The 27,985-nt window shown below is 36.0% G+C and overlaps 1 protein-coding gene across 2 annotated transcripts; it reads right to left on the reverse strand.

Annotated features, from left to right (window-relative positions):
• LOC109048439 (pre-mRNA 3'-end-processing factor FIP1-like) lies at positions 1-27,867 on the reverse strand. Of its 2 annotated transcripts, XM_042747002.1 has the most exons (17): positions 27,782-27,867; positions 27,605-27,693; positions 26,298-26,343; positions 24,597-24,642; positions 24,413-24,486; positions 24,197-24,246; positions 21,625-21,717; positions 21,382-21,509; positions 20,110-20,153; positions 17,462-17,561; positions 17,241-17,376; positions 12,624-12,675; positions 12,382-12,516; positions 7,208-7,260; positions 4,430-4,634; positions 1,328-1,474; positions 1-507 (listed from the first exon to the last, which is right to left on the reverse strand). In XM_042747002.1, exons 2-17 carry the CDS (start codon positions 27,672-27,674, stop codon positions 360-362), a joined length of 1,527 nt encoding a protein of 508 aa, XP_042602936.1. In that variant the 5' UTR covers positions 27,675-27,693; positions 27,782-27,867; the 3' UTR covers positions 1-359. The 2 variants fall into 2 exon arrangements, with proteins under 2 accessions (XP_042602936.1, XP_042602937.1); XM_042747003.1 differs by lacking the exon at positions 12,382-12,516 and having other exon boundaries at positions 8-507; positions 27,605-27,862.
• Positions 27,868-27,985: the final 118 nt, after the last annotated feature.

Consider the following 27,985-nt stretch of genomic DNA (forward strand, 5'->3'; position numbering starts at 1 on the left):
ATTTCTTGATCATGTTTATAATGATTTTGCTTCAACAAAATTAACATTTGGCACAACAAAAATACCATTTTGTATTACCAAAACAATTAAAGTAATTTTAAATAATGAATAAATAAATTTCTAAATTAAAAATAGTGTACTCTTTTGACCACCTTTTACTTTTTTAAATCATATTTTCAAAAAATGCAATGTTAAATAGCTAAAACGGTAACATAAATTGGCTTATCAAGTGTTTGGCATACGATTAATCAAAATCTATTCACAGTTGTTTACTTATGCTCTGACTGGTGACCAGACTAATGATCTTTCTCTAAAGACCTCCTCTGGTCAACAAATGGGCTCACCAGCTGGCCAGGGAGTTATTCTGTGGCCTCTGACTGGTTCTCCTGGTCCACACTGCACTCCTCGCTGGGCTCAAGGCTTCCTCGGTTGTGTCTAGAGCGTTTGTGCCTGTGTCTCCTGTGGCTATCTGCGTCATCACTATCATGACGCCTCCTACTGCTGCCACTAATGAGAGAAACGGAGAGAAGAAGGTCACAAGATCTATCTATCTATCTATCTATATATATATATATATATATATATATATATATATATATATATATATATATATATATTTTTTTTTTTTTTTTTTTTTTTTTTTTTTTTCAATTCAATATATATATATAAACGGTTATATAAGATGGTTTGCCCCAATGAATCAACTTTGTAGGCCTTCTGTGTGCTTTGGTGTGTGTTACTCTGCATGATGTGACTGATGTGGAACTGTACTGGCATGTTTTGTATGTGGACATACTGTACGCATTTGCTGTGGTGTTTTGTGAATGAATTTGTATTGGGTATTACATGTGAGAAAATTACTTTTTTCCCTAATTAAGGAACAATATTTATTAATTCATATTAAATTAATTTTCAGGGGTAGTTTAACAGTACCTGTAATAAAATAAAAAAAAAACATTTTACACCACTTGTTCTATGTAGAGTATAATAAAAATTATGGATGCTATTCATAAAAAAACAAAAAAAAGCTCTAAATAATGTCAGTATACAGATATGATCTGCTGGAATAAATTCTGAATATGAGATTCAGCGATATTTGTTTCTGAAACAGAATACAGATGATAGGTCACTATGGTGTCAGTAGAGCAATTAAACCCATAACTAGACAGGATTAGAATAGAATATTATGAAATATATATTAGATAACAGATAAAACAGAGACCTTCTCCACAAGGACTTTTTCTGCCTAACATTTTTAGGGCATTTTAGCCACCTTTGGTATTTTTCTTTTACTGTCCGGCACCCGGAAGATTTTTCCTGGCATTACCTGCGTGAGGATCTGTGTTGTTCATTCCTGTCTCTGCGTCGTCTTTCTTGATGTCTGTCTCTCATTCCTTCCCTTCCCGAGCTTTTCTTGTACCTCTCGCTTCCGTAATGACTGTGATCCCTGTGTCGAGACACATGCTCCTCCTCACTGCACACACATGTACAAGCACACTTATTAATAATGAGGAAATAATGAGCGCTTCAGTCTATTCTAAAACAGAGCGAGATGACTTGTTATCTATATTGGTATATATCCTAACTGTCAAAGAACCTTACACAAGTGATCTTTTGGAATGCTCAACATAGGCTGAAACATTGTATGCCACACAAAAAACGGAAAGGAAAGGACGTGACGTGTGGCCATGTATGGTGACACATATTCACTTGTCAGGTACCATTTTATCATTAAGTAATTTATATTCCAATCTAAATAATTGCAGTTTAAATGTAGCTTCCCTAACACTGTTAACATACAGTACACACATTATATAAGAATACATATTCTTGTGCATGTTAACAGGGGCACTGCATCTTTCTGAAATAGCTCAACCTGCAGCCGTTATGATGTAAAGTACACTTAATGCCTCCAAGTACACATTTACCACATTCTCTCTTTCTCTGTGTACATTCATACAGAAAAAGAAAGACAGAGAAAAGAGACAAACTCTATAACCTGATCAGCAGTCTGTAATTAGCAGTCAGTTGAAACTTCCGGCCCTCAGGTGCTGGGCTATAGATTAGTCTTGGAAACACTAATTAGCTGACAGGGGACAAAAGAGTTTGTGGTGGCAGTGGTCACTTGTGGAGTGTGTGTGATCGCTCCACAAAGCCAAATGTTTTTGTTTTACTTAAAGGCACCATTCACCCAAAATGAACATTCTGCTGCAATGAACATTTTGGGTGAACTATCCCTTTAAGTAACTTCTATGTTTCCTCTTTGTGCATTTCTCAAAGTTATTCAAATTATATATGTTATTGTTAGCAGCTGCTGCTGCAAGCCCAACATGAATCTATGTTTATAAGTCACATGCTGTTGCAAAATTTTCATGCTATTTATTGATAAGGATTAGAACCATATACATGTTCCTCTAGGACTTACAAATGTAATAAGGCACAATGAGTAAGACATGTTGTGAGTGTCTCTCTCTCTCTCTCTCTCTCTCTCTCTCTCTCTCTCTGTCTGTGTGTGTGTGTGTGTGTGTGTGTGTGTAGGTGTCATGCCAGCTGGACTGAAGACAGGCCAGTCCTCTCTCTAAGCCACAGGAATGAGATCATATCTAGGGGACATGTGTTCACCAAATATCCAACCAGTTGCTAAGAGCATTACCAATCAGATTAAAAGAGAGATAGATTGAGCGAAGGAAAGGGCTAAGTGAGAAAAGAAGGAAAAAGTTAGTGTGGCAGATTGTCAGTGCAGGTGTTGTTGATATCTCTGTGTTTATCTTGCTCTTGAGTTCAGCCCTATTTAACCTTTGGTGATCCTATTATGAGTGATCAGGCAAAACAAATTAATCATGACAAAGGTACTAGTTCAATATTAAAAGTACTAAAAAAAATATCAAAAACATTTTTTGAAAAGTGATATAATTTGCCACAAATGTGATGTTTTGAGTGTAATTAGTTTAATTAGTTTATTATTAGCATTTTTCTTCTAAACTGGCTAAAGTTTAAAATCAATGCAATGTGGTGTTTTGGAGTATTTCAAAACATAACTTAAACATTGCTTGTTGGGAGTATATAGTAAATATAAATGGTCCTTACACAAAGCCATGAGGGACACCCCTGAAATACTGAATGGACCACAAAACATTTTAGACCCATTAACACATACTTATTACCAGCCATAAACAGGATCTTAGTGTGTGTGATGGATGTAAAGTTTTCTCAGCATGTGCTAAAGTGAGAGAGGTTGTGTATGGTGAACAGAGTCTTTCACTCAGCATGTGGCAGACAGTGATGGATTGTGCAGTATCTGTGTGGATATTACATAAAACAGTGATAGAGTAGACAGACATTTGTCAGTGTATATCAGACAGAGGATCTGAGAGCTGAACGAATATGTTGGTCAGTAGGTTCTCTGCTCTCTCTGAGCAACGGCACAGGCGCAAAGCCGCTAACATACCCTCAAAGCCTTGGCATGTGCGGCTATGTGTGGCAACATCAGTCCTAGTTTATGTGGTACCATGCCAAAAGACTGTGTGTGTCTTTGCACAGGCACAGCAGTGAGTCAGAGGACTTATGTTGAGATTTTGAAGTCATTTTATTTAGCACGTTGTCACAGTCTTTGATTAAAATGCAACCCTTAAGGCACAATAGAGAATATACCCACTCAGACATCGAGATATGGTATCTCATGTTCATGTGAAGTGAGAGTAAGAGAGAGATGATCTAAAAGAACGAGAGCACGTTGACTTCATAAGTCTGAAAGACTGGTGTAACAAAATATGTATCATCCAAAAGTAAAAATTATTTCCAAACTGTATGACTTTCTTTTTTCTGTGGCACACTAAAGCAGTAATTCTGAAGAATGTGTTGGTTGCTGTACTAAGTTACAATAAAAGGGAACTAAAGTTGGCAAGCTTTGAAAAGGATGCAATGCACCATAAAAATATACCATAAAAATGGTCCATATGACTCTATTTCACTTCGTATGGTGCTACACGATAGCTTTGTAAGAGTTCATTTGTTTTGTTAAGTTTGGTCTTATAAATGAATACAGTATGAATACAGTTGATTCAGTTCACAAAAAAAATGTAATTACTCGATCTGATCATCACTATCAGTGAGTAATTTCTGTCTGTTCCTCACACAAAGCTGTCATATGGCTTCAAAAGTCTTGTAATATAGCCCTTTTATAATTATTTTTGCACCATTTTTGAAGCTTAAAAAGCTCTAAATCCACTGTGGACTAATTGCATGGAAAAATAAAAACCAGTAGGCTACAAATTTCTAGTTTGTGCTTCACAAAGGAATGGAAGTAATGCTGGTTAATAATGACACAAGTCAAACACTTGCACAGATCTTAAAAACTGCTCCAATTAAAGGTCCATTTAACTTAGCTATATTGAGACTGTTGGCTGTTTTGACTGATTGGCTGTCTTACCTTCTGTGATCTTGTGAGGACGGACTGTGTTCTCTATTTGTTTCTCTATACCGCTCTCTCTCATGCTCTTGCTCTTTCTTGTGTCCTCTTTCTCTGGTTTTCTCCCTCACCCTTTCATTGTTATGGCGGTTGTAGTTTTCCCATGCTTTGCCACTGTCTATCACACCTGACCATGAAGCCATGCCCACTGCAGGTGAATACACACCTGGAAAAAAGAGACATAAGATTATTTAAGAAATACATATGTACTGATTTCTCTTGATAGAAATACACTTCTATTGAAATCTATTGTCAGAACAACTAAATATATCAAAAATGTAATGATAATATATAACTGATAATTTATTGTATTTAATTATTGTATTATATTAATAATTGTTAAACGTGTGAAATATATAATAATTTATTATTACACACACACACACACACACACACACAATAATGAATTACAATAGTGACATTAAATATCAAAGCTATCACACAAAAACTGAGATCAATCTGGTTTGCCCCAACCTAAAATCGGACATTTTACAATAACACAACAACTATAATAAAAACCTAGTTCAATTCTGTTCTAAAGGCATGCCAGTTTTATGCAGCACACTTTTGCTGCATATTTAAACAGCACATTTGTGACAGATGGCAGGATAACAGCTTGCTATTACTATAACAGCTATTGCTTGCTTTCTGCCTCTTTTTTACACACAAACATGCATACAACAATCACTGAAAGCTCACAGTGACAATAACCGATTTAGCCTCTTGAGCACGCTCAAATCATTACAACATGTAGAGGTTAACAAGGCCACAGCAGATTTTCTGACATGCTCATTTTTCTATGTGAGTGTATGTCCTTGTTAACCTCTGCCTGCAATAATGATGTGTGCTGGACTGCAGTGGAAATGCTTGCAGTGCATTTCTATGCTTAGTGGCTGGAAACGTATCCCTCTACAGTTTAACAGGACGTGTGTGTATGTGTGTGTGTGTGTTTGTGTATGTGTAGTGATGATGAGAGAGTGTTGAGTATGCTAACACTTTGTATGCAGTTCAACTTTCTGTAGTCGCCACCAACCGCATGCCTCCCCATGCATCCTCACATGTACAGAGCTCTGTGATGTGTGTGGCAGTCTGGCTATGTTTGTGTGAGCAGAAACTTTTCTTTTCACTCTTTTGACTGGCGGTCCAGGGTGTTGGATGCTCCAATCAAGACGCTCCAAATACAGGTTCCAAACTAAATATTTTCTCACTATTCGCTACAAGATGTTAGGAAAATCCACAAGGAAATGTTCCTCAAACACAAACTTAAAACACATACACAGAACATTACAAGGTTTCCTTTCCCACACACACACACACACACACACACAATTCAGGAACCAATGAAAACTCAAAATGTTCCATTAGTAAATGTATTTCATGTCCCTTAAGTCAAAAATGTATTGCTTAACCTTTTAATTGCTAAAATTATGATTAGTAGGTTAGAACTGGCAAGGAAGGCTTTTTAAAACAATCATTCAACAAAATATATTCATTACCAGGGCTTGAATTGAGGGGGGATGGGGGGATGGCATCCCCCTGGTTGAAAAAAATGACAAAAAGCATCCCCTCAGTAAGGCCAACCACCATCCCCCCCGCCACCATCCCCTTTGGAATAATAATATGTACTATGTAAAAATTATCATGCAAAAATTATTCAAGAATAACTGCAATTGGCCAATCAGAACTTGGTTCTGTAACAAGCTGCACACAAGCGGAAGCGAGTTGGTAATTTTTCTTGCAAAATGGCTCAAGCGCAACTTTTGAATTTCTTTAAAAAGAAGACAACAGAAAAGGTATGATTTTTCCTTCATTAGAATTTAAAAACATTCCCCTGACTTAATGTTATTGTGCTGTATGTGTGACTGTGAGAGATTGAGAAATGATAGGAGAGCTGACATTATCGAGTCACCGACTTTGCAAAAAACAAACAAAAACAAGTCTTGAGAGTCCAAAAGCATTCACTGTGCGATGAAGCCTATTAGAATTCAGGTAAAATAACCTTATAATTCAAGCAATTATAGAAAAAATACCCATGTATGAGTTTTTATGTTTTTTTATATTCATTGCACAAGCAATGTACTTTTCTGAATATCAGTAGGCATACATGCCGAGCACAACTGTGCTATTCATTTTATACAACAGTGCATAGTAACAGGTGTTTTGTTACTTGAATGAATCAGTTTTTGAATGAATCAAGTGAGCCAGTGATTCAACGGTTTATTCAGATGGACACTTTCGCTGAGTCCCAATGTGCATACTATGCAGCCCAGCTGCCCTAAATAGTATTAAAAATTACTTATATCACAAAGAATTTAGGATAGATATTATGCAGGCTTGTCTCGTTTCTAAATGAATCAGCCATTTTGAAAGATTCAATAATTCATTTATCAAAACAGGGGCTTGCTGCCACCTACTGGTGGTTTTATTGTCATCATTATTTATCCATGACAGGCCTAAACCAGACAAGGTTTCAGCACAAAAGCACATTTAGCAAAATATTGTTTAATATTGACCAAAATCTCTCCATTTCAGGCCCAAGAATGGGGAAAAAAGCTTATAAATAATAGTTAATTTAATATGGCAAATTTTTCATTAAATAAAAACCTTTTTAAAAATTGGACAAATTTTGTTATCATTATACCCCACCCCTGAAAAAGAAATTGACCACACCATCCCCCCTGAAACTAATCAAGATTGCTGGTGAAGTGCATATCTTTTATAAACTTTCAATATTCATACCTGCAGGGAAGGGGTAAGATGAGTGTCGATCAAAGCCTCCTGCCAAACGTCCACTGTTGTGATTAGAAATACAACATTAGTGTCGATAGTGTGGTTCAATCATCCACTATTTTGAAAAGTTCTATTTTAAATATTTAAAATAGTTTGATTAGTTTTTCTCAAAATCATATGGCTTTACATACACATTAATCTATCAATTTTTCTCTTTCAGGACTGTAACATATGCAATATGTTTTACTTAGCCCAAATTGACCTTATGAACAAAACTGAAAGAGTATTAACAGTAATTTGTACTTTCAGCACAAAAAAGCAGTAACAGCCCATTATTTTAAACTAACAACAAAGACCAAATGTCCACTGCTGTGACCAGAAAGACAGCACTGGTGTCAATTTTAAAAAGTTCTCTGTCTCTGAAAAAGTGGAACTGTACCGTATGCAATATGATTTACTTTGCCCAAATTGACCTTATGAACAAAACTGAAAGAGTGCTAAAAATATATATTAAATTAAAATGGTAAAGTAATTTGCTCTTAAAGCACACAGAGCAGCAACACCCCATTATTTTTTAACTAACAACAAAGAGAAAGGAATAAATAGAGCATACCAACAAAATAGGCAAAAGTAAGAGAAAAAAGGGGTTGACAGAACTTTTCACAATGATCAAAAGACTTTGCTCTGTTTCTGAGCTCAATTTCCTCATTGTTTGATGTTACTGGCATTAACTCAAAGTGCAGCATGTGCCCGGTAATGTGCCAGCAGTGTGTGATTATGTGTGTGAGTATGTGAGCAGATGCAGGCAAACACGCAATTGACCTATCGGTAAGCCCACCACTCCCCTCCAGGTCAATTGGTGATCCATAAACCCTGGCTGCCCGCCCTGCTTTCGAGGCATTCTGCAGGAGTAGAAGTGTAAGTGTGTAAAGAAATCACATCCAACAGAACTCCTTGTGGTCAGGTGTTGGTTAAGAGTGCACAATTTCTAATAATATCTTTGGAAAAGATGCTGCTGTTCTGGTTTCTCTTTGTCTTTCTTCCTTCCTCTATCCCACTTCCTCTCTTCTCCTGCTTATGAACCCTTTTAAATTCAGCCAGCTACAATACATGTTCCGTATGTCTTTTTCCCTCGTTCTTGTTCTATGTCTATACACAGCAGAACAGACAAAAGGAGATCAGAGGAGGAATTTATGATAATCGATGTTAGATGATTTGGCAGTTACAGTCTTATCTCACCCCAGAGGTAAGCCTTAATTAGTGTCTGGCTCATTAAGACAGCTATTCACTGCAGAATTTGACCCTAATGGGCTCACACTAATGGCTGTGCAAAGATGCAGCCCAACCATTAGGCTGCTCTGCATTGCTCTGGTAAGTAAACTTATCAACAAAACAATTATTATTGATATTCCACAACATGTGTTGAGGGATTGCTGATGTGGCTGACAAGTCTCAAGACATCCATTCAAACTCAGCGTTGAAAGCAATTTGCCTTCAATATAAAATTATTGTCTTTTCCCTAAAAAGTTGTAGAAAATGGGCTTCCTAAACATGGACTGTGAATTCTTTATGTTGACTGGAGAGCCAAAGCATGATACATTTAAAGCAGAAGAAAAGGTGTTGTGTTTTTGAAATGATGCCCCAGAGAGCCTTGTGGGCTATTTCAGGGGTGTCCCTCAGGGATTTGTATAAGGACCTTTTATATTTACTATATACTCCCAGCATGTGATGTTTAAGTGTGAAAAACGAGCATGCACGTGACAGAGAGGACAGAAAAAGAGAGAAAAAGAAGAAAAGTGATTTTTTTTGGCAGAGAGGAAGTGATTCATGAATTATACAGTCCTTGGTTGGCAGGGTTCGGATGAACGGAAACTCCTTTAAGGATGTTTGGACTTGGCAGAGAGACTGAGACGTGAGAAGAACCATTCTTAAACAACAGAAAAAAGAAGGAAAAAAATCAAATTTAAGGACCAGGAAATGGAAAAAAAAATTGTGGGAGCTGGGTCAGAAGATGGTGAAAAAAAGTATAAAAATAGCACAGAGAAGCAGAGATAAAGAGGTGGAAAATATAACAAAATAATGCCAACAGAGACAGAGATAGGACTTTAAATGATTAGCTTCAATATCATGTACAACATAATATATAATGCGATATATTATTCCAAAAACGTGTCTTTAAATATAAATACATATAAAATTAGAAATATATATATAGTAATGAGTGCCTGTGTACATTTATACATTTAAAATAAATACATAAATAAATAAATATTTCTAAAGAAAAATAAACAATACCCATAGGGATCCATAGTACAATACAAAAACACATAATAATAATAATAATAAACTTTATTTCCAGACCCAGAGGGATCCATAGTACAATACAAAAACACATAACATACATAGGGAAAAAAAAAAATAATAATAATGGTATAGAAACAACAACATTACAAAACAAATACAACATTAACCAAAATACAGACATGTACACCAATGGTTCCACAGTCTGGACGAAAATCTTACAGAACTTCGTCTAGGGTTAGCCAACACAGCAATTAGGTCATTTTTTGACTCAGACACCCTACCCATAAATCTAAACATTAATAATAATTTTGAAATGATCTCCCGGAGAGCATTTCAGGGGTCTCCCTCATGGCTTTGTTTAAGGAAAGGACCCTTTTTATTTAATATATGTTATTTACAATATACTGGACACACACTAAAACAATTGGCACTGAACCACACAAATGTTCTGCAGAAGATGATGCCTGTCAAAGTGTGAGGGGGAGTGAATCTAGAAATAAAGTAAGGGGGAGATAGACAGGCCAAGACTTGGCTGTTTGTCTTTGGGAGAAAGGGAGGCAGCGTATGAGGCATAGACGGATGGGGAGTTCTGGATGCCTGTAAACAGGAGGCCGGAGGCACAAACATGGCCACCCTGTCTGTGTCTCTCTCTGCTTTATTTGGCATTTGACTGGGTCGGGTCAGCTTTTTAACTGTATTTTAGTCCTAAGAAGATAAGTTATAGCGTCAGAGAGCTGAGAAGAAAATAAGTACATGTACAAAGACACACACACACTTAACCACCTTAAAGACACGTTTGATAGCTTCCAAGCACAGGGATGAGCTGAAAGAGCCGGATCAAACTGAATAAGTAATTCTGTGTGTATAGAAGAAAGACAGTCACAGTGGATTAACTGAAGCAGATGGGAGTTTAGTGCTTTTGTCTTGATTTCTCTTCTTCTAAGTCTGGGGTGAAACTTTGATGAGCTGCCCTACATACTGCAGGCAGGAATAGAGACAGAAGTAACAACTCTGACAGAGCGATACAGCTTTTGTAGCTGCAGCCTAGTTTTACTGTCCCATAAACTCCATGAAGGCTGCCAATCACAGCTTTAGGAAGAGTCAATCATCTCTGTCATGAGGGACACTGAATGTTTGAGTCCCATAACTTTTAAACTTACATAACTTTCTTGTTTCAATCTCATGGGCATCTTTTTTCTTTAGATTTATGTGATGTTTCCTTCTGGTAGTGACAATTTATCACAAAGCAGTCTGCTATAAGAAAATATTGTGCCCACTGGTAGTATAATTTATTTTGCATGTGCTGTTTGGGTTGTTTTAGCACACAATTAATTAATTATGCTAATTAGGTAATGCAGCAAATATGCGTCCCATTTAAACGTTACGCTATTTAAACTAAAATTGCTCTTTTTGACCTATTGCTTGCTTTCTGAAGATGGTAATAGAGGTTATAAAAATGACTATATGTTTCCATTCAAGTTGCGAAATATGCACTGCTGTTCGAAAGGTTTTTTTGGAAAGAAATTAACACTTTTTTCAGTATGGACGCATGCATTTAACAGATTAAAAGTGATAGTCACGACATTTACAATGTTAGAGAACATTTCAAATAAATGCCGCTCTTTTGAACTTTCTATTGGTTTCCACAAAAATATTAAGCCGTGCAACTATTTTCAACACTGATAATAATAAAAAAGTTTCTTGAACACCAAATCAGCATATTACAATGAATTCTGAAGGATCGCGTCATACTGAAATCTCAAATAAAAATTCAGCTTTGCCTTCACAGAAATGTTACATTTGAAAATATATACAGGTGCATCTCAATAAATTAGAATGTCATGGAAAAGTTCATTTATTTCAGTAATTCAACCCAAATTGTGAATTAGTTTAAGTCTTTGGTTCTTTTAATTGTGATGATCTTGGCTCACATTTAACAAAAACCCACCAATTCCATCTCAACAAATTAGAATATGGTGACATGCCAATCAGCTAATCAACTCAAAACACCTGCAAAGGTTTCCTGAGCCTTCAAAATGGTCTCTCAGTTTGGTTCACTAGGCTACCCAGTCATGGGGAAGACTGCTGATCTGACAGTTGTCCAGAAGTTGTCCAGAAGCCACAATTATTCATTGCCAAAGAAGCTGGCTGTTTACAGAGTGCTGTATCCAAGCATGTTAACAGAAAGTTGAGTGGAAGGAAAAAGTGTGGAAGAAAAAGATGCACAACCAACCGAGAGAACCGCAGCCTTATGAGGATTGTCAAGTAAAATGGATTCAAGAATTTGGGCACCTGCCCAACTGCCAAAAGCACCAAAAGTTGGTTAAATGACCATGGTGTTGGTGTGCTTGACTGGCCAGCAAACTCACCAGACCTGAACCCTGTAGAGAATCTATGGGGTATTGTCAAAAGGAAAATAAGAAACAAGAGACAAAAAAAGGCAGATGAGCAGAAGGCCACTGTCAAAGAAACCTGGGCTTCCATACCACCTCAGCAGTGCCACAAACTGATCACCTCCATGCCACGCCGAATTGACGCAGTAATTAAAGCAAAAGAAACCCCTACCAAGTATTGAGTACATGTATTTAAATTGTAATAATAGTAATTGTAATTTCACAGTATTACTGTTAAAATATTTATTCACCTCAAATAAAAAAATCCATATATATAATATATAATATTAGCTTATAAGCATTTTGGATTTCTTTTTCTTATTTTGGTGTTTTATTTTTATTTTTATGCTGCATCTCAAAATTTGTTAAAGTATATGGATGGACACTCAGTCATTGGCTTTATTTGAATATCAAATTATATTCAGGTGTTCTGAGACATAGGTATTCTACAACAATGTAACATTAAGTTTCTTTCACAAGCTCTACCTCCTTCTCTCTCCCTTTCTTTCTCTGTCTTTCTTTTTCTCCTTCTTTTGCCTGTATAGTGACTTGCTATGTTCTTGCTTTCTCTGTCTGCTACATCTCCTCTGTCTCTCTCTCCAGTTTCTATACGACACAAGCCTGGACACATATACATACACACATGATCCATATATCATACACAAACCCTGCTATAATTCTTAACAATCAATCAGTAAAAAAAGAAAAATAAACACATGAACACTTACCTATTAAATGGTGGTATCATTGGTGAAGGGGTACCGGGAGGTAATGGAAAACCTGGAATGGCAGGCATAAACAGATATTATGTGAATAATAAGGTGAAGTCACAACTGTAAGCATAAAAAAGGAGAAATATTCAAATAAGTGTATATGCAGTACAATTGTTTTCAAATGTCTTTATATGATTTCATTCATCATAGAAAATGCATGTTTGTGTCTGTGTGCGTATGTCCAGATGTCGTGACTTCAAATGACTCAACACTGTTTACGATACATCCAGACAGAATTCAACAAACGCAGTGGCCTGCAACTTTTACTGCCCCGCTAACCGTAACGCCCTCCCTTAAATGCGTGCATGAAACAAATGGGCCTTTGCAGCACCCCAAAACACACATTCTCCATCACATGGCTGAGGCACACTTATCTGCTTTGATCACACTCAGCCACAGACTCACAAACATTTGTGCACATCTGGGCACCATCCCCCTTTTGTTTTTCCATGGACCCCTGATGGGAGCCAGCTCCAAAAGACAGTTTTCAACAATAACAAAAATGACAAAAAAAAAAGGGCTAAAGAAAAACAGTAATTTGAGGAACACAGAAGTCATGCAGCTATGGCTAACACAGAACAAGGCAGAAATGCAGCGTCCCCTCGAACACATGCATCCACTCACACAGAGCCTCGCAAATCATCTGTGTTGTCCTTGAAACTTCAGAGTCTACTAAGAAAGTATGTGCTTTGTGAACTATGCCCTAAACTACTATTTTTTTCAGTCTGCCTGTGGATGCTATGCTAATTTATGTCAGAGATCTGTTGCAAGCTCTAAAATATTTCAGTAACATCACAGATCTGCTTCTGGTGCATATTAACAGATGCTCCAAACACTTTCTACGCCATATAAATTTGTCAATGTGTATTTTGAGCAAGTTTGGTTCAAATATGATTTTGTTTTTTGTAATGTTTCAATTCAACAAAGAATCGATAATATAAAAAATTCTTAATCAGAATATCAGCATATTAGAATTTCTGAAGGATCATGTGACACTTAAGATGAGTAATGACTGCTAAAAATTCAGTTTTGCCATCATAGAAATACATAAATTTAATTAATTTATTAACTACATTTCAAAATATATTAAAATGGAAAAGTTATTTCAAATTGCAATAATATTTCAAAATATTAGTGTTTTGTTCAACTAAATGCAGCCTTCGTGAGCATAATAGACTTCTTTCCAAAACAGAATTTTTTTTTTTTTTTTTTTTTTTTTTTTTTTAATATCATGTTCATTCAAAATACAGACAGCATGCAATCTAAAGTGCACAAATCTAGATTAAAGGGGTTATATGATGCAATTTCATGTTTTTCTTGTCTTTGGAGTGTTAAATGCTGTTTGTGCATACAGAAGATCCGTAAAGTCGCAAAGATTAAAGTCTCAACCCAAAGAGATATTCTTTATAAAAGTTAAAGCTCAGCCACGCCTTCTTAAAATGCCTCGTTCAAACACGCCCCCACATGTCTAGGTCACTGTGTGGGAAGATTTGCATAACACCGCCTAAATGTTCACACAAAGAAAGAAGGAGTAACTTTTATTCTTGCTGTAGTATTGTTGCAGCTGCCGCCACGTCATGGAGATGCTGTGTGTTTGGCATTCCAAAAGAGGACACAAGTAGAAATCAGTGGTTAAATTTTATTTACAACGCTGGGCATAAAGGACCAACAATAATTTCCAGTATGTGAAAAATAATGTTTTTTTAACCTTAAACCGCGTAACCACATTGCATTACACCAAATACACAAAATAATGTTCTTTTTAGCAATGTCATATGACCCCTTTAAGAAACGCTATAAAAGTACTGTGCATTCTTAGTTCATGTTATGCTATTGCACTACCAATAATGTTAATAAATATAACATTGCTGTATAGTGTTTCAATATTAAATCACAATGAATGAATAAATGAATGAATCAATTAATTAAATTTCTTTACATTTTAGTGTGACAGATGACACAGTATCATGAAGAACTTCACAAGTTAGCATCTGTGTCTCTTTCTTTCTTTGTTTTTCATATTTCTTGATTTTTTTTTTTTAACTAAGGTTAGAAGTTTTAATATTTTGGGCAACTGGAACTTTATTGAAAAGATATATAGTGTAAAGGTACTTTATGAATGTTTACAACCATTAATGTCCTCTAAAAGAATCAAAGTGAATCACTGGACTCTTTTTGTACAAAAATATTTAGACTATCAGTACAAAAATGTAAAATACAAATCCTCTACTAACAAATCTGTCATTAAAATCATAGTTTGAATGAAAAAAGCTCTTACTCCCCCACAACCACATTTAATCAAAACATTCCTCTCCTAACAACTGGCTCTCTCTTTCAGCACAGCTGGGTCATTCAGCACATTTCCAGTGCCACGATTCTGCTGGCATGGCACTTTTTCTTTCTTCCCGCCCTGAGCTATTTTTAGCCACACGCAGCACATTAACAACACAAAAGGAACAGCGTGGCCGTAACGGGACAGCGATATCCGCAGGGGGAGCGAGTCAAAAAGAGAAGCCTATAACTTAAAGATGGGGAGGTGGGCTTCTACGATAAAACGAAAATAGCCTGTTTTGGATTAAAAGCTGAACTTCAAAGGCTGGGCCTGACCAGGAAGTTTGATATTTTGACTGTATTAAAAAGGATGAGTGGGTCCTGAAAAATGGGATGATGGGTGAATCAGTCAGTGAGAGGTCTGAGAGGGCCGGAGGAGGGGTGGCAGGATTTGGTAGAAAGCGATTTCTGATGGGGCTTTGAAGAAGAAGAGGAGTAGAGTTAAGAGAGCTCAACTATAGACTTCCTGTCGAAAATGTGGAGGAGCAGCATCTGAGCAGGAAGTTAGGCGAACTGACAGCCAGCAGGCCTGCGCTGCAGAGGAAAACCTGGAGAGAATTACACACACCTGGAGACAGACGCACCAGCTCAAGCGCATATGTTATCAGACTCCTACAGAGACACATGCACGCTCAATATTTAGTCACTGTCAAATGAAACACACAGTGCTGCTGCTCATCTGGTTTAGCACCTGAACTCTAACCTTGAACCTGAAGCACACACAGCATTTTGGGGCATCATGGGGCATTCCACTGCTTTTTGAATCACAGCCCTAGTGTGCAATATTTTAACACAGAAAACACATTAACAAACTTCTCCATAGGGCAACAGAGGCAGATTCAGTTCTGTTTGCTATACCATACCAGGCAAAAATAATATTTACGTTTTAAATAGACCAATAAGAAGTGTTTAGGATATTTAGGATCTCAGAAGACAGCAGGTTGCTCAACATGGGTGTGAATCAAACACATTCTAGATAAATGTTGTCATGGCAACCACAAATTCACTAAGGATGACCATATGTACAATGCAGTGCAATGAAAACATATCAACATGACATTTGACCTCCCCTGTGCTGGTCTGGTCAAAAAAAAGGTCCAGCCACATGGATCAAAATAAGTCTCATGCTAATCAAGGCTGCATTTATTTGATTAAAAATACAGTAAAAACAGTAATATTTCATTACATATTATTACAAACTAAATAGTGCTGTCAAACGATTAATCGTGATTAATCGCATCCAAAATAATAAGTTTTTGTTTACAGAATGTGTGTGTGTACTGTGTGTATTTATTATGTATATATAAATACACACACATGCATATATATTTAAGAAAAATATGTTATGATAATATGTTAAATATATTTATATATAATATAAATTATACGAATATAAATATATAGATGCAAGTACATGTAAATATTTTCAAAATACAGTATATATTGTATATACCATATGTGTGTGTCTTTACATATACATAATTATTATACACAGTACACACACATATATTCTGTAAACAAAAACTTTTCTTCTGGATGCGATTAATCGTTTCACAGCACTAAAATTAAAATACCTGTTTTCTATTTTAGTATATTTTAAAATGCAATTTATTCCTGTGATTATAAAGCTGAATTTTCAGCAGCCATTATCTCAGATATCAGTGTCACATGATCCTTCAGATCATGCTGATTTGATGCATAAAAAAAGATTTCTTATCAATGTAAGACAATACATAACAATAAAAAAACAGTTTTCTTTTTAAATATAAACATTTTGTAACATTATAAATGTCTTTACTGTCAATTTTGATCAATTTAATGCACCCTTGCTAAATAAAAGTATTAATTTTCTTTCTTGTTTTTTTTTTTTTTTTTACTAATGCCAAACCTTTGAACAGAAATGTATTCTACTATAATTTATTAAGCAAATATATTCAGAAACATAACATAAAAAAATCTTTAATTTAATCTTATTAATAGTATTGTGGTTACTGACCCGCTGGTTATGAGAATAATCTGATTTACATTTAATAAGCTGGTTAATATGCTGCACTGTGTCACTGTCTGATGTGTTCTGTTTGATTTTGGAACTATTAGAAGTAAAAAATTTTGCTCAAGGACAAGCTAAAGAAAAACCCTGCAATGTCGTAACATTCACATGTTACTACGTCACTACACACAGCACAGCCCCTTCCCTTTTCTGCTGACACAAGTGAGTGTGCATGAGTGTACAACACATACCGGGTGGTGGTGGTATGAGGGGTTGTGTGGTGCCGATGGAGGGAGGAGGGAAAGGTGGAGGTGGGATATTGGGAGGAAAGAAGGGCAAGAGCTTTGGGGAAGATAGCTCTGTGTCTGAGGACTGCTCTGACACGACCTGAAATCACACAGATATATGAGATCAGTACTCTACTATTTATAGTGATTCACTCTTTGTGACCATCAAGCACGCAAAAACACACCTGGATGTTATTTTCATCAGTGCTGTGACGTCTTCTGCCTTCCACTCGACTGATGGTCCCTGCTTGTCCTCCGTTAACATTGATCGAACCACTCAACTTCCTGCATTCACACCCACGTGCATAAATCAAATTCGGATCATTATGTTGAGTCCATATGTGTGAGTGAGGAGGATGAAATGTGTGCTGCAAACTGCAAGCTGAATACAAAAGATCCTGGTTCTTTTTCATGCTATAGGACACTTGGCACACACAAAATCGCATGCAATCTCAGTCAATGCTATTTTCCTGCAGATCTGGGAAATCTCTTCTGATGTGCTCGACAATATTTTTAGCTCGTGTACACACAGCAGTTACATACTTGTGCGAATGTGTGGTAGTCGTCACCATTCATAAATCTTCAAGTCCCCTGGAACAAGGCTACAAATACTCTCAGTAATGCACAAATGAACTAGGCAATAACCTATTTCAGTCACTAAAAATTAATCAGATAGAAAAGAGCGCATTAATACTGCATTAAACATTATGCATGCTGCAAGAAAAGTAAGCATTCAAGAGTGTAAGTAACACGGCCAGCTTGTCTGCAGAAGTCTCTCTTATCGTCTCTGTCTTGCTGGTGAAGTTTGGGACAGAGTCAGCTATGGGGGGAAAAATACACATTCAAATGTAAAAGCCTGAAATTGACACACTTCTGGCGTTTCGCCTTTCAGCAGACACAACAGTGGATTTTACTGCTACCCTCTCATGATTTTATAAAAAATTCACACCCCAGCCATGGCTCTGCAGTTTGCTCTCATCGCATGTTCTCTGTATTTTTAATCTTAGCAATGTACGTCATGTAGTAAACATTTTATACACATTTCTTCATTTAAAATGATAGTTCACCTAAAAATAAAAATGCTTTCATCATTTATACACACAAAAGATTATATTTTTAGAATGCTGGTAACCAAACAGTTTTGCGTACCATTGACTGCAATTGCATGGACTGAAAAAAGAAAGAAAAAAAAAACAGACAATTCGTAAAATATCTTCTTTTATGTTCCACAGAAGAAAAACGCCTGTACCAGTTTGGAAAGACATGAAGGAAAGTAAATTATGATGTTTTTTTGTGTACTATCCCTTTAAAGGTGCATTCAGAAATTTCCCCTCATTAAAAATGTTTTACACTTAAAAAAACAATTCTATGACAGACTTTTTTTTTTTTTAGAATTAGTGGGGTCCAATACAATATTGTAAACAATCACTGTATGAACAATTAAACTAAATTTCTAGATTAAACTAGATTTCTAAACGGTTTTAAAGAATAAAACATAGATTGCTGTTTCTATCACTATAAGATGAATGATAAGCATTCAGTCATGCTGACTTTAACTCCCATTCATGGAGCATGCAGTCAAGCTGTACCTGAATATGCACATGAACTCATGTGAACTTGTGATTTGTTTTTTGTGCAAAAACATTGCATTTTAATGGGGCTGAACAAGATCAAATGACAATCTATGTTAAGGCCCGTTTGATTCCAAAAATGCCACATCATGCTCTGTGTTTAAATGGCTATACTGTAACTGACTCCTGCATCCTGTCTGTGCGTGTATGTGTGATAATGAAAGTTGGACTGTTGCTTTACCCATGAATGCTCTGGTTCATACACATCCCCCTGAGCGAGGCATAACCTTCAACTGATCGAGAAAAAGTTCAAGGAATGGCTGATTAAAAATCACCCCCGCTAACTCCTTCCCAGGACCAAAGGCAGTCTGGACCACCAGGACTGAACCATGGTGTGTGTGTATTTGTGTTGTGTCTCATAGAAAAGTAAAAGTGAATTATTAGGAGGTTTCAACAGTCAGGATGTTTTCTTCAGGGGAGAACAAAAACAAGAGCTGATAGAAATCAAGTGGAAAAAAAAAAAAAAATATATATATATAAATATATATTAATACCGGCGTAAAAAGGGATGATAATATGAGTAAGAACTGGAGCATTTGGGACAACAGCAGAAAGCCATTATCACGTAATGACGTTGTTACTGGGAACATGGCTGGCACGCATAGTAAATAAGCGGCCATTAAGAGTGCTACACTGCCCTTACACCAAACAATTCAACTGCCCAAGATGATTTAAGAACAAAAATACAGAAAATAGCAACAGAAATGACATAAAGTATAGTCATTCTACTGACTCCTCATTAAAAATTCTTGATACAGTTTTTTTTTAAACTTGCTGCACATTGTATGCAAAGGCTGACTGGCCTTCTCTGTACACATAAGATACTTCATTGGTACACCTTTAAGATCAATTTAATCAATTTAAATGAATACTTACAGTCGGCTGATTATAGCCTATAATATGCATTAGTGCATGGACTGAATTTGGAAGGAAGATGGTCGCATTCACTCTACTAGTAAAACACTTTAAAAGACTCTGAAATTGCTTTTAAATGGTTTTAGGTCTCAAGCCAAAGACCCTTTAAATTAAAATGTCGGCTAACTAAAGTGTTTTAAAGTGACAGTTTACCAAAAAAACAAAAATTCCGTTGCCATATATTCTCCCTTACGTTGTTCCAAGAAGTAAAATGTGTGTAATGTGTGTGAATGGGTTGGTTGGTTTCATTGGTTCATACTGATGTGTTTGATAAAATATTGCTGTACCTGGATGAGTGTTCTGACAGATCACTACTAGAATTCTGATGAACCTGAAGAGAGAGAGAGAGAGAGAGAGAGAGAGAGAGAGAGAGAGAGAGAGAGAGAGAGAGAGTGAGAAAGAACATGTTTATATGTATACACACTCATTCTACACACACAGGTGTTTCCAAAACCTCATGAGTTGCCTATAGAAGCAGCATTTTAAGTCACCATAGGCACTTCCAAAGTAAAAGTTGTGCCAAAAGGTAAGAATCCAGTAAGTTGTTTCCTCCTAGGATATACTGTTTTAGCCAAATTCTAAGGCACAGTTTCACATGTGGTGAAGGCAGTTCCAAAAATGCATTGCACTGAGCTCAGTGGCAAAAATCTGGCAGACAAGGCAAAAGAAATGTTCATAAAACAAAATAACATAAAATTATGATAATAGAAAATTCAAAATAATGAAAATTTAATTTTTGCCCAATATTTCTGTCTGCTATATATTTTTATGTTTGTAATTGATTATTGTTTATAATTAATTGATTGTAAATTATTGTGCCATTAGCTTAGCAACATGCTAATGTCAAACTGCCTGAAACAATTGCAAATTGTTCATGATGCATTCATGACGAAAGCATTATATTTACGAGTTGAGCGCACATGAACACCACTTCAAAGCTGTAATTATGAGTGGTAAATTCAAATTTTCTTTGAGCCCTAAGTTTCTGGGTTGAGGGCATAAGTAAGAAAACATGGCGGAAACATTGGATGCAGTGTCTGTATTGATGATAAATTTGTTGAAATTAATTACTTTTTTTATACAATAAAACTAGCTAAGTTCCATGATCAAATATGATAGCGCTGTACAATTACAATATAATATGTAATGGGAGCTCCAAATCAGTCACTTCCCTTACAAAAAATTAACTGTGCTTTTATCTCAAATAAAAAAACAAACAAACAAAAAACATGCAAATTAAATTGGCTACACTAACCACAGTTTAACATTGGGATTTGTAGTATAATTGTGGTTATACAAATGGTAATCAATATGCTGAAAAACCATGGTTACTACACTTTTAATATAATAAAACTATGGTTATTTTTTGCAATGGTTATGAGGTTTCATGAAAGTTAGGAAGTTTGTCTATGTAGTGCAGCTAGGTAACTCACTGGGCTTTCGAACAGAGCTAGCAAGTCTGAAACCACGGTAAATGCCCTGTCACAGCTCATTATCAACATCTTAGCAAGAACCATCATTATAGAAGTAAGGGCATATTTTAGTTATGCTAAATGTACCATTATTTTGCTTGATGACCCCAGGCTCAGGATCTCTAGACTCATGCGTAGTCGTCTCTGTTTGTCACAGTATGTCTTCCAGGTGTCCTCATTAAAACCATAGTTAAAGTAGTCAGACAGATCCGCACCTGCGTTTATACACAACACACGCTGTTAGAGTGTGTACTAGAGAAAAAGGTACATTTGAATCTGAGGTAGACTAACACACACACACTTCACACATCTTAATGCAATCAACTGCACCTGGCTTCCTCCATGGCTTCTCCTCAAATGACTCCACGTCCACCTGCAGGACATTGCCTTCAGCATCCAGACCCAGCCCTCTGGACTTGGAGCCTGACTCACAGAAGATAAGACTTTAGAGGCTGGATTCCCACACACAGATCAAACCAATCCCAGAGAAACGCCTTAAAGGGATTCTCAGCAGCACAGTTCAATCAGGCTTAAATTTAAGCTTTCTTCAGGAATGCATGGTGGTAATTTAAGAAACATAAAATATAGAATATGTATTTTATTATAAATATTCTGGAAATATTTAAAGTTTTTGAATTGAAATGTCTATAAGTTTAATAATAATTGTAATTAATTTTAAATGTGGAATGACACTTATGGTGTTTATGTGCAATCTAACAGGAGGCATGATTAGGAGGTGTTATCAATAATTAATTTTTTGTATGAATTATTGAATTATTAACTTTTTTGATCATTTAACTTTAGTAATAGTGGAGGAGTTCAGCATGACAATATTACAATATTTGCAAAAACTGAGAAATGAGACTATTTACTTTTTGGCCACCACACTATAGAAAAGGTCAAAATGATATAACTTTTTAGGGGTCATATTTTTATTTATAAATTAAATCTGCAAGCAGCGTTGAAAGGGCCCTCGCACCTGGGCTCACCACCACCCAGTGGCTTTAGGAAAACAGTAAATGGTGAGCAATATGCATTTAAAATGGTAAATATACAAGGAATTTGTCAAAGTCATTTGTGTGTGTCAAACTTCCTGCTGCCAGCTGGTGGCGCTATGACTATAATTGAATATTGGCACATAGATGTCTTCAAGCCAGGACTTTGATCAAACTTATGGAGTTTGGTGCACATTAAACATGGTTTGTTTGAGTGAGTGTAAAACAAGCAATTTCCCGTTGCCAGCAGGTGGCGCTATGATTATAACAGAATATTGTGTTCAGGCCATGACACTTATCGAACATGTGAAGTTTGGGTGCGATCGGACATTGTATGGCTGAGTTACAACTACTTCTATTCCCATGGTGAAACATTTAACTTTGTTAGGCCACAAAGGACACACCCTTTAACGAAAAATCAAGATCTTCACAATTTAACATCGCAAAGGCCTTTAGAGTAGACTGACCAAATATAATGTTGATGTCATTAAATCTCTAGGAGGAGTTTGTTAGAGCATAAAACATGCCACACTTCCTGTTGTCAGCAGGTGGCGCTAAGACTATAACTGAATATGGGCATGGACATGTGTTCAGGACAGGACTCATTATCGAATGTGTGAAATTTGGGGCAAATTGAACATTATCTGCCTGAATTATAACAACTTCCTATTTCATGGCAAAACAGAAAAATCGTTACTCCACCGCAAAATGAAAATTTTGTCATAAATCACTTACCCCCATGTCGTTGCAAACCCATAAAAGCATTTTAAGGTTCACAATTTAAGATATTTTGGATGAAAACCGGTAAGTAACACTGTCAAGGTCCAGGAAAGTATGAAAAGCATCGTCAGAATAGTCCATCTGCCATTAGTGGTTCAACCATAACGTTATGAAGCGACGAGAATACTTTTTGTACACGAAGAAAAAAAAAAAGACTTTATTCAACAATTCCTCTCCTCTGTGTCTCTCCAAATTTCAGTTTTTGGCAAATCTGAGCTGTACGCAGATGGTGTACGCTCTTCTGTGTTAACCGCGCTGCTATGATGCGCTGTTTTCTTTCAAACCAAAGCTTAAATACACGTAAACAACTTATCCTTGTGGTGCGCCTGGCACAGAAGAGCGTACGCCGCCTGCTTTTCATACTTTCCTGGACCTTGACAGTGTTACTTGGCAGTCTATGGGACAGTCTCAAGCCTACTGGTTTTCATCCAAAATATCTTAAATTGTGTTCCGAAGATGAACATAGCTTTTACGGGTTTGGAACGAGATGGGGTTAAGTGAATAATGACAAAATTTTCATTTTGGGATGGGGTATCACTTTAAAGTTTGTCAGGCCACCACGGACATGCCCTTCAACGAAAACTCAAAATCTTTGCAATTTAACGTCACAAAGGGCTTTAGATTACACTGACCAAATCTGGTGTTGATCTGTTAACATCTCTAGGAGGAGTTTGTTTAAATAAAATGACACAAAAACAGATTTCAGACTTCATACCAGGAGTCTTTTTTGTAGGTACTGGTGTGTTAAATGTGTCTACCGAATTTCGTACATGTATGTGAAACATAGCTTGAGGGGCACTTCATTGAAATTTTATAGGTGGCGCTATTGAGCCATTTTGCCACACCCACTTTTGAAACCCAAATCCGATGTAAATTTTCACCACTTCTGGGGCGTGTGCAAAGTTTAACGAGTTTTCAAACATATTTAGGCCCTCAAAAATGTGATTCATTTTGAAGAAGAAGAAAAAACAGAGCAATTCCAATAGAGTCCTCACAACACCGGTGCTCGGGCCCTTATAAATAATGCAGTGACGGGAATGCACAAAGAATTTCCAGGCACATGGTAATTAAAATGAGCTAATATTTAAAAATATTTTGTAATTCAATGAACTGAACATCTTTATTACCTGATACAGAGGTGTTTATGTTCAGACTGATGGAACTGGAACCAAATGAACTACAGAGCAAACCACAAACAGATCTTTACGTTAAAGAATCATTAAAACAATTTATTAGACCCAGAATACTTTAAGATGTCATCAGTATCTCTGTACGACATGAGAAGACTTGACACAATGACATACATAACTAAAATTGTCCAAACTTCTGACTGAATTACTCACGATGCCTGAGATCCGCCTGTTTTAATTTCACCGATGGTCACACAGACATCATCATCACTGTCTGATTCACTTTCCTTTGAGGGGGAAAAAACAAGAAATAATTGTTTGTTAAATGAATATGCACTACATTATCTTGGCTTACTGATATAAATAAGTTTAAAATATGTTTTGCTAAGATGAGCACCTGGTAATTGAGTCCATTCATGCCATCCACATCACCAATAAGAGCACTGCAGAAGTGAGATATATGTTTATCCAATTCGATTATACAATAATGCATGTATTGAATGATCACAAAAATAAGAAAGATATGGAATGGATTTAACTAAACAACAGTTCTAGAATGAGATGTATACATAAAAAGTGGTTTAGAGCAAAATAATCCATTATATTTTATTTTAAATTTTAATTAATTTAAACATTTTAAGTGCCATATTTCATCAAATCAGTTACTACAGAATATTATGATTATATAACAACTAAAAAAAAACTAAAAATGAATTGTGATATTTTATATATACATTATATATATATACATATATATATGTATATATATATATACACACACACACACACACACACACACACACACACACACACACATATTTACACAATATTAAAGTAAAATTGCTATCTAATAAGTGTATCAAAATACTTTCTAAAAATACTAGACGTTAAACACACTCTTAATGTAAGTGTCAGCTGAGATCAGGTGTGTGCTCTGCAGAAGAAACTTAATTTTCCTTTGGATGCACAGAGTTCCTGTCAGCTTCATCTGTCTGTCTGATTTAATCACATGCACTAATTGATGCTACAGAACAATAAAAAGGCTTTTACACTCAGCAAATATGGGCAATGAGGAGGATCAATTTACAAGCACATCTTTAGCTGCAGGCCTACATTAGTTTAAGTGAGGCCTATATCACTGCGGCCTCATCAGGCTTATTTAAGGCCAATGCAACGTGAGGGAAAATTCTCGCTTGGGTTTGAGTTTTGCCCCGACTCTAATGAAGGTGAAGAAATCCAACCAATAAAAAACACTGCGTCAACTCCAAGAAACAGCTAACACGTCTCTACGTAATGCTGGGAAGCAGAGGAATAAAACAATGGTTAATATTCCTTCTCATTCCTACTCCAGTGAGCACATAAGTGACTTATACTGTGCACATAAAGTGCTGAATTTAACAAGTGTCCGAAGAGTTTCATCAGACATGCGTGGCTTGATCCGCTTTCGGAGCATTTTTGCAAAGAGGTCTATCGGCAAAGACGTGTCACATACCACTAATGTGCATGCATGGTCATTACTAAGCGGTGATACGGGCATTAAATGTACACGCTTCATTTGTACAATGCTACTTGCCCTAACAGGAAATAAATGTCAGTCTCTCTTGTTCTGAGTCGGCACACCATTAGGTCTTGTAAACTCTCATTTTAAATGCAAAAGAGGCCAGGGCTGAGTGACCTGAAATTTACTGACATTGCCTGGAGCAGAAAATCCCCAAACGGCAGAGAGTTTAAATGTTAATGTGCGTGTGTTTGTGTTAGGGACATGTATTAGAGTAAATGCTGATGGAGCACATTTGTAAACGCAAATGAAATCATATAAATGAAGCTATATTAAATGAAGCTATATAAGATGTCAACAAAATACTACAATAATTAATCCAAAGGTCTTTGCACCAGTTTTTACTCTATATTTCTGCTTTTTCCATGCAATTGTGAACTGTGTAGTCTACAAAAGTTTGGATAAACATCTATTCATAAAGACTAAGATTAAAAAAAAAAAGATGCTAAAACATTAAAAACTATTTTCCAAGTTCTACTCGATCAACTTTCTCATTGGAAACTCATAAACAGCCGAAGATATTTTCTTGGGCACACTCACCTGAACACTTCCTTTTCTGTTGTCTCTTCTTCATCAAAATTGTCATCTATTTATAATAAAGAAGTAGAGATTAGCACAAGATTTGTTTTCACATGGAAACAGACAGTTTAAGAAGTTTACAGTTATTGCTATAGTAGCTTTTAACCCCATAAATATTTACTCTATAATTAACTTCTCTATAATATTTCACATGTAAATTTGTAAGGCATCTAAATTATCAACATGATCATAAGCTTTCTGTCATCTGAAGGTTCCTTTTTTGTTAAAAGTGTAATTCTAAAAACGTCCACTTTCAGGTCATGGTGTGTGTGTGTATGTGTGTCTCAGTTTTAGTAAGTAAATGAAATAATATATATTGTTTATTGTTAATAATATTTCAGAATGAACACTTACTGGACTGAAACTGAAACTTTTTTTGTTGTTTAAGAAAAAGCATGATAAAATGAGAGTATTGAATATGATACAACAGGTTTTTGTGGAACATTTCTTTGTCCATCCCTATCATTGTATTATGTTGCAATATATATTTTGCCTCCCACAATCAAAAAAAAAAAACTAGAGCTTTTTTTATTATCATAAAACTGTAAAACCGTTCTTAATGATCTCATTGATTTCACTCAAAAAAAAAAAAAAACAGATTTCTTTTTAAATATTTGGTGTAATTGGTTAGATGTATTGGATGGAGGAATACATTTCATCATCTAAAATGCTGCAAGTTTATGAATGCATCAATTTAAAGATGATTTTAAAACCTGATATTCAAAATGTTGACTCTATAGTATATTTTTACATTGATTTTTCTTTTCTCAGATTCATCCCTATTGGACATTATACAGTATGTCATGTCCTCTGCCATATTTGATACTGAAAATAATTAAAAAAAATAACAAACAAACAAACAAAAAAATACACTGAACATTATTATTGTTATTATTTTTATTATGATTAAAAGTTGTTATTATTATTATTATTAAGCTATTATTATTATTAAAAGCTGTCCAACTTTGTTCAGCTACGTTTAATGCAGCAGCACTTACTACATGTTATGTTAGGTGAGTGTGTAAATGTATTCATACCATATGTTCTCTGTAAGGGTTGATTTGAAAGTAAATGTTATGAAACGCGTGCAGCTGGATAAATAACGGTCTCTGGTGTAATAAACTTAGGGTCAGATCCCTGCTTCGAAACGTATGCTTTTGGTCTTGGTAGAGGTTGGTGCTTATTGATCTCACGAGGACGCTTGATTTGCCTCGCTGAATCACTTCAGACAGTTTTAAAGTTGGATCATCAGCGCGTTTATTTCTCACCTCCATAAAGCCAGTCCGTCTCGTCATCAGCGCTCTCTTCAGCTGTTTTCTCTACCTCTCTTGTGGACATGATCACCTCCGGGCTTTTGCTTTGAGAACAGAGGTTCAGTTAACTCAATGATTCACCGAGTTCGACAAAGTAACTTTGCGGAGTGTGACAATAGTTTTAGGGTTTATCGTCACAGCTGTCACAGTGACACGCCGCGTGTTGTAGCAGGTGCGCGTTACCAAAGAGACACAACTGCACGCGCACGTGTGCGAGACAGGAAGGAAGTTCATCAGCACATCAATACCCAATACACACATTTGGACACATTTTTATTTTATATATAAATCAAATCACAGATTAATCACATCCAAAATAAAAGTTTTGTTTACATA

The sequence above is a fragment of the Cyprinus carpio genome, chromosome B20 (genome assembly GCF_018340385.1).
Source record: "Cyprinus carpio isolate SPL01 chromosome B20, ASM1834038v1, whole genome shotgun sequence".
Lineage (NCBI taxonomy): Eukaryota > Metazoa > Chordata > Actinopteri > Cypriniformes > Cyprinidae > Cyprinus > Cyprinus carpio.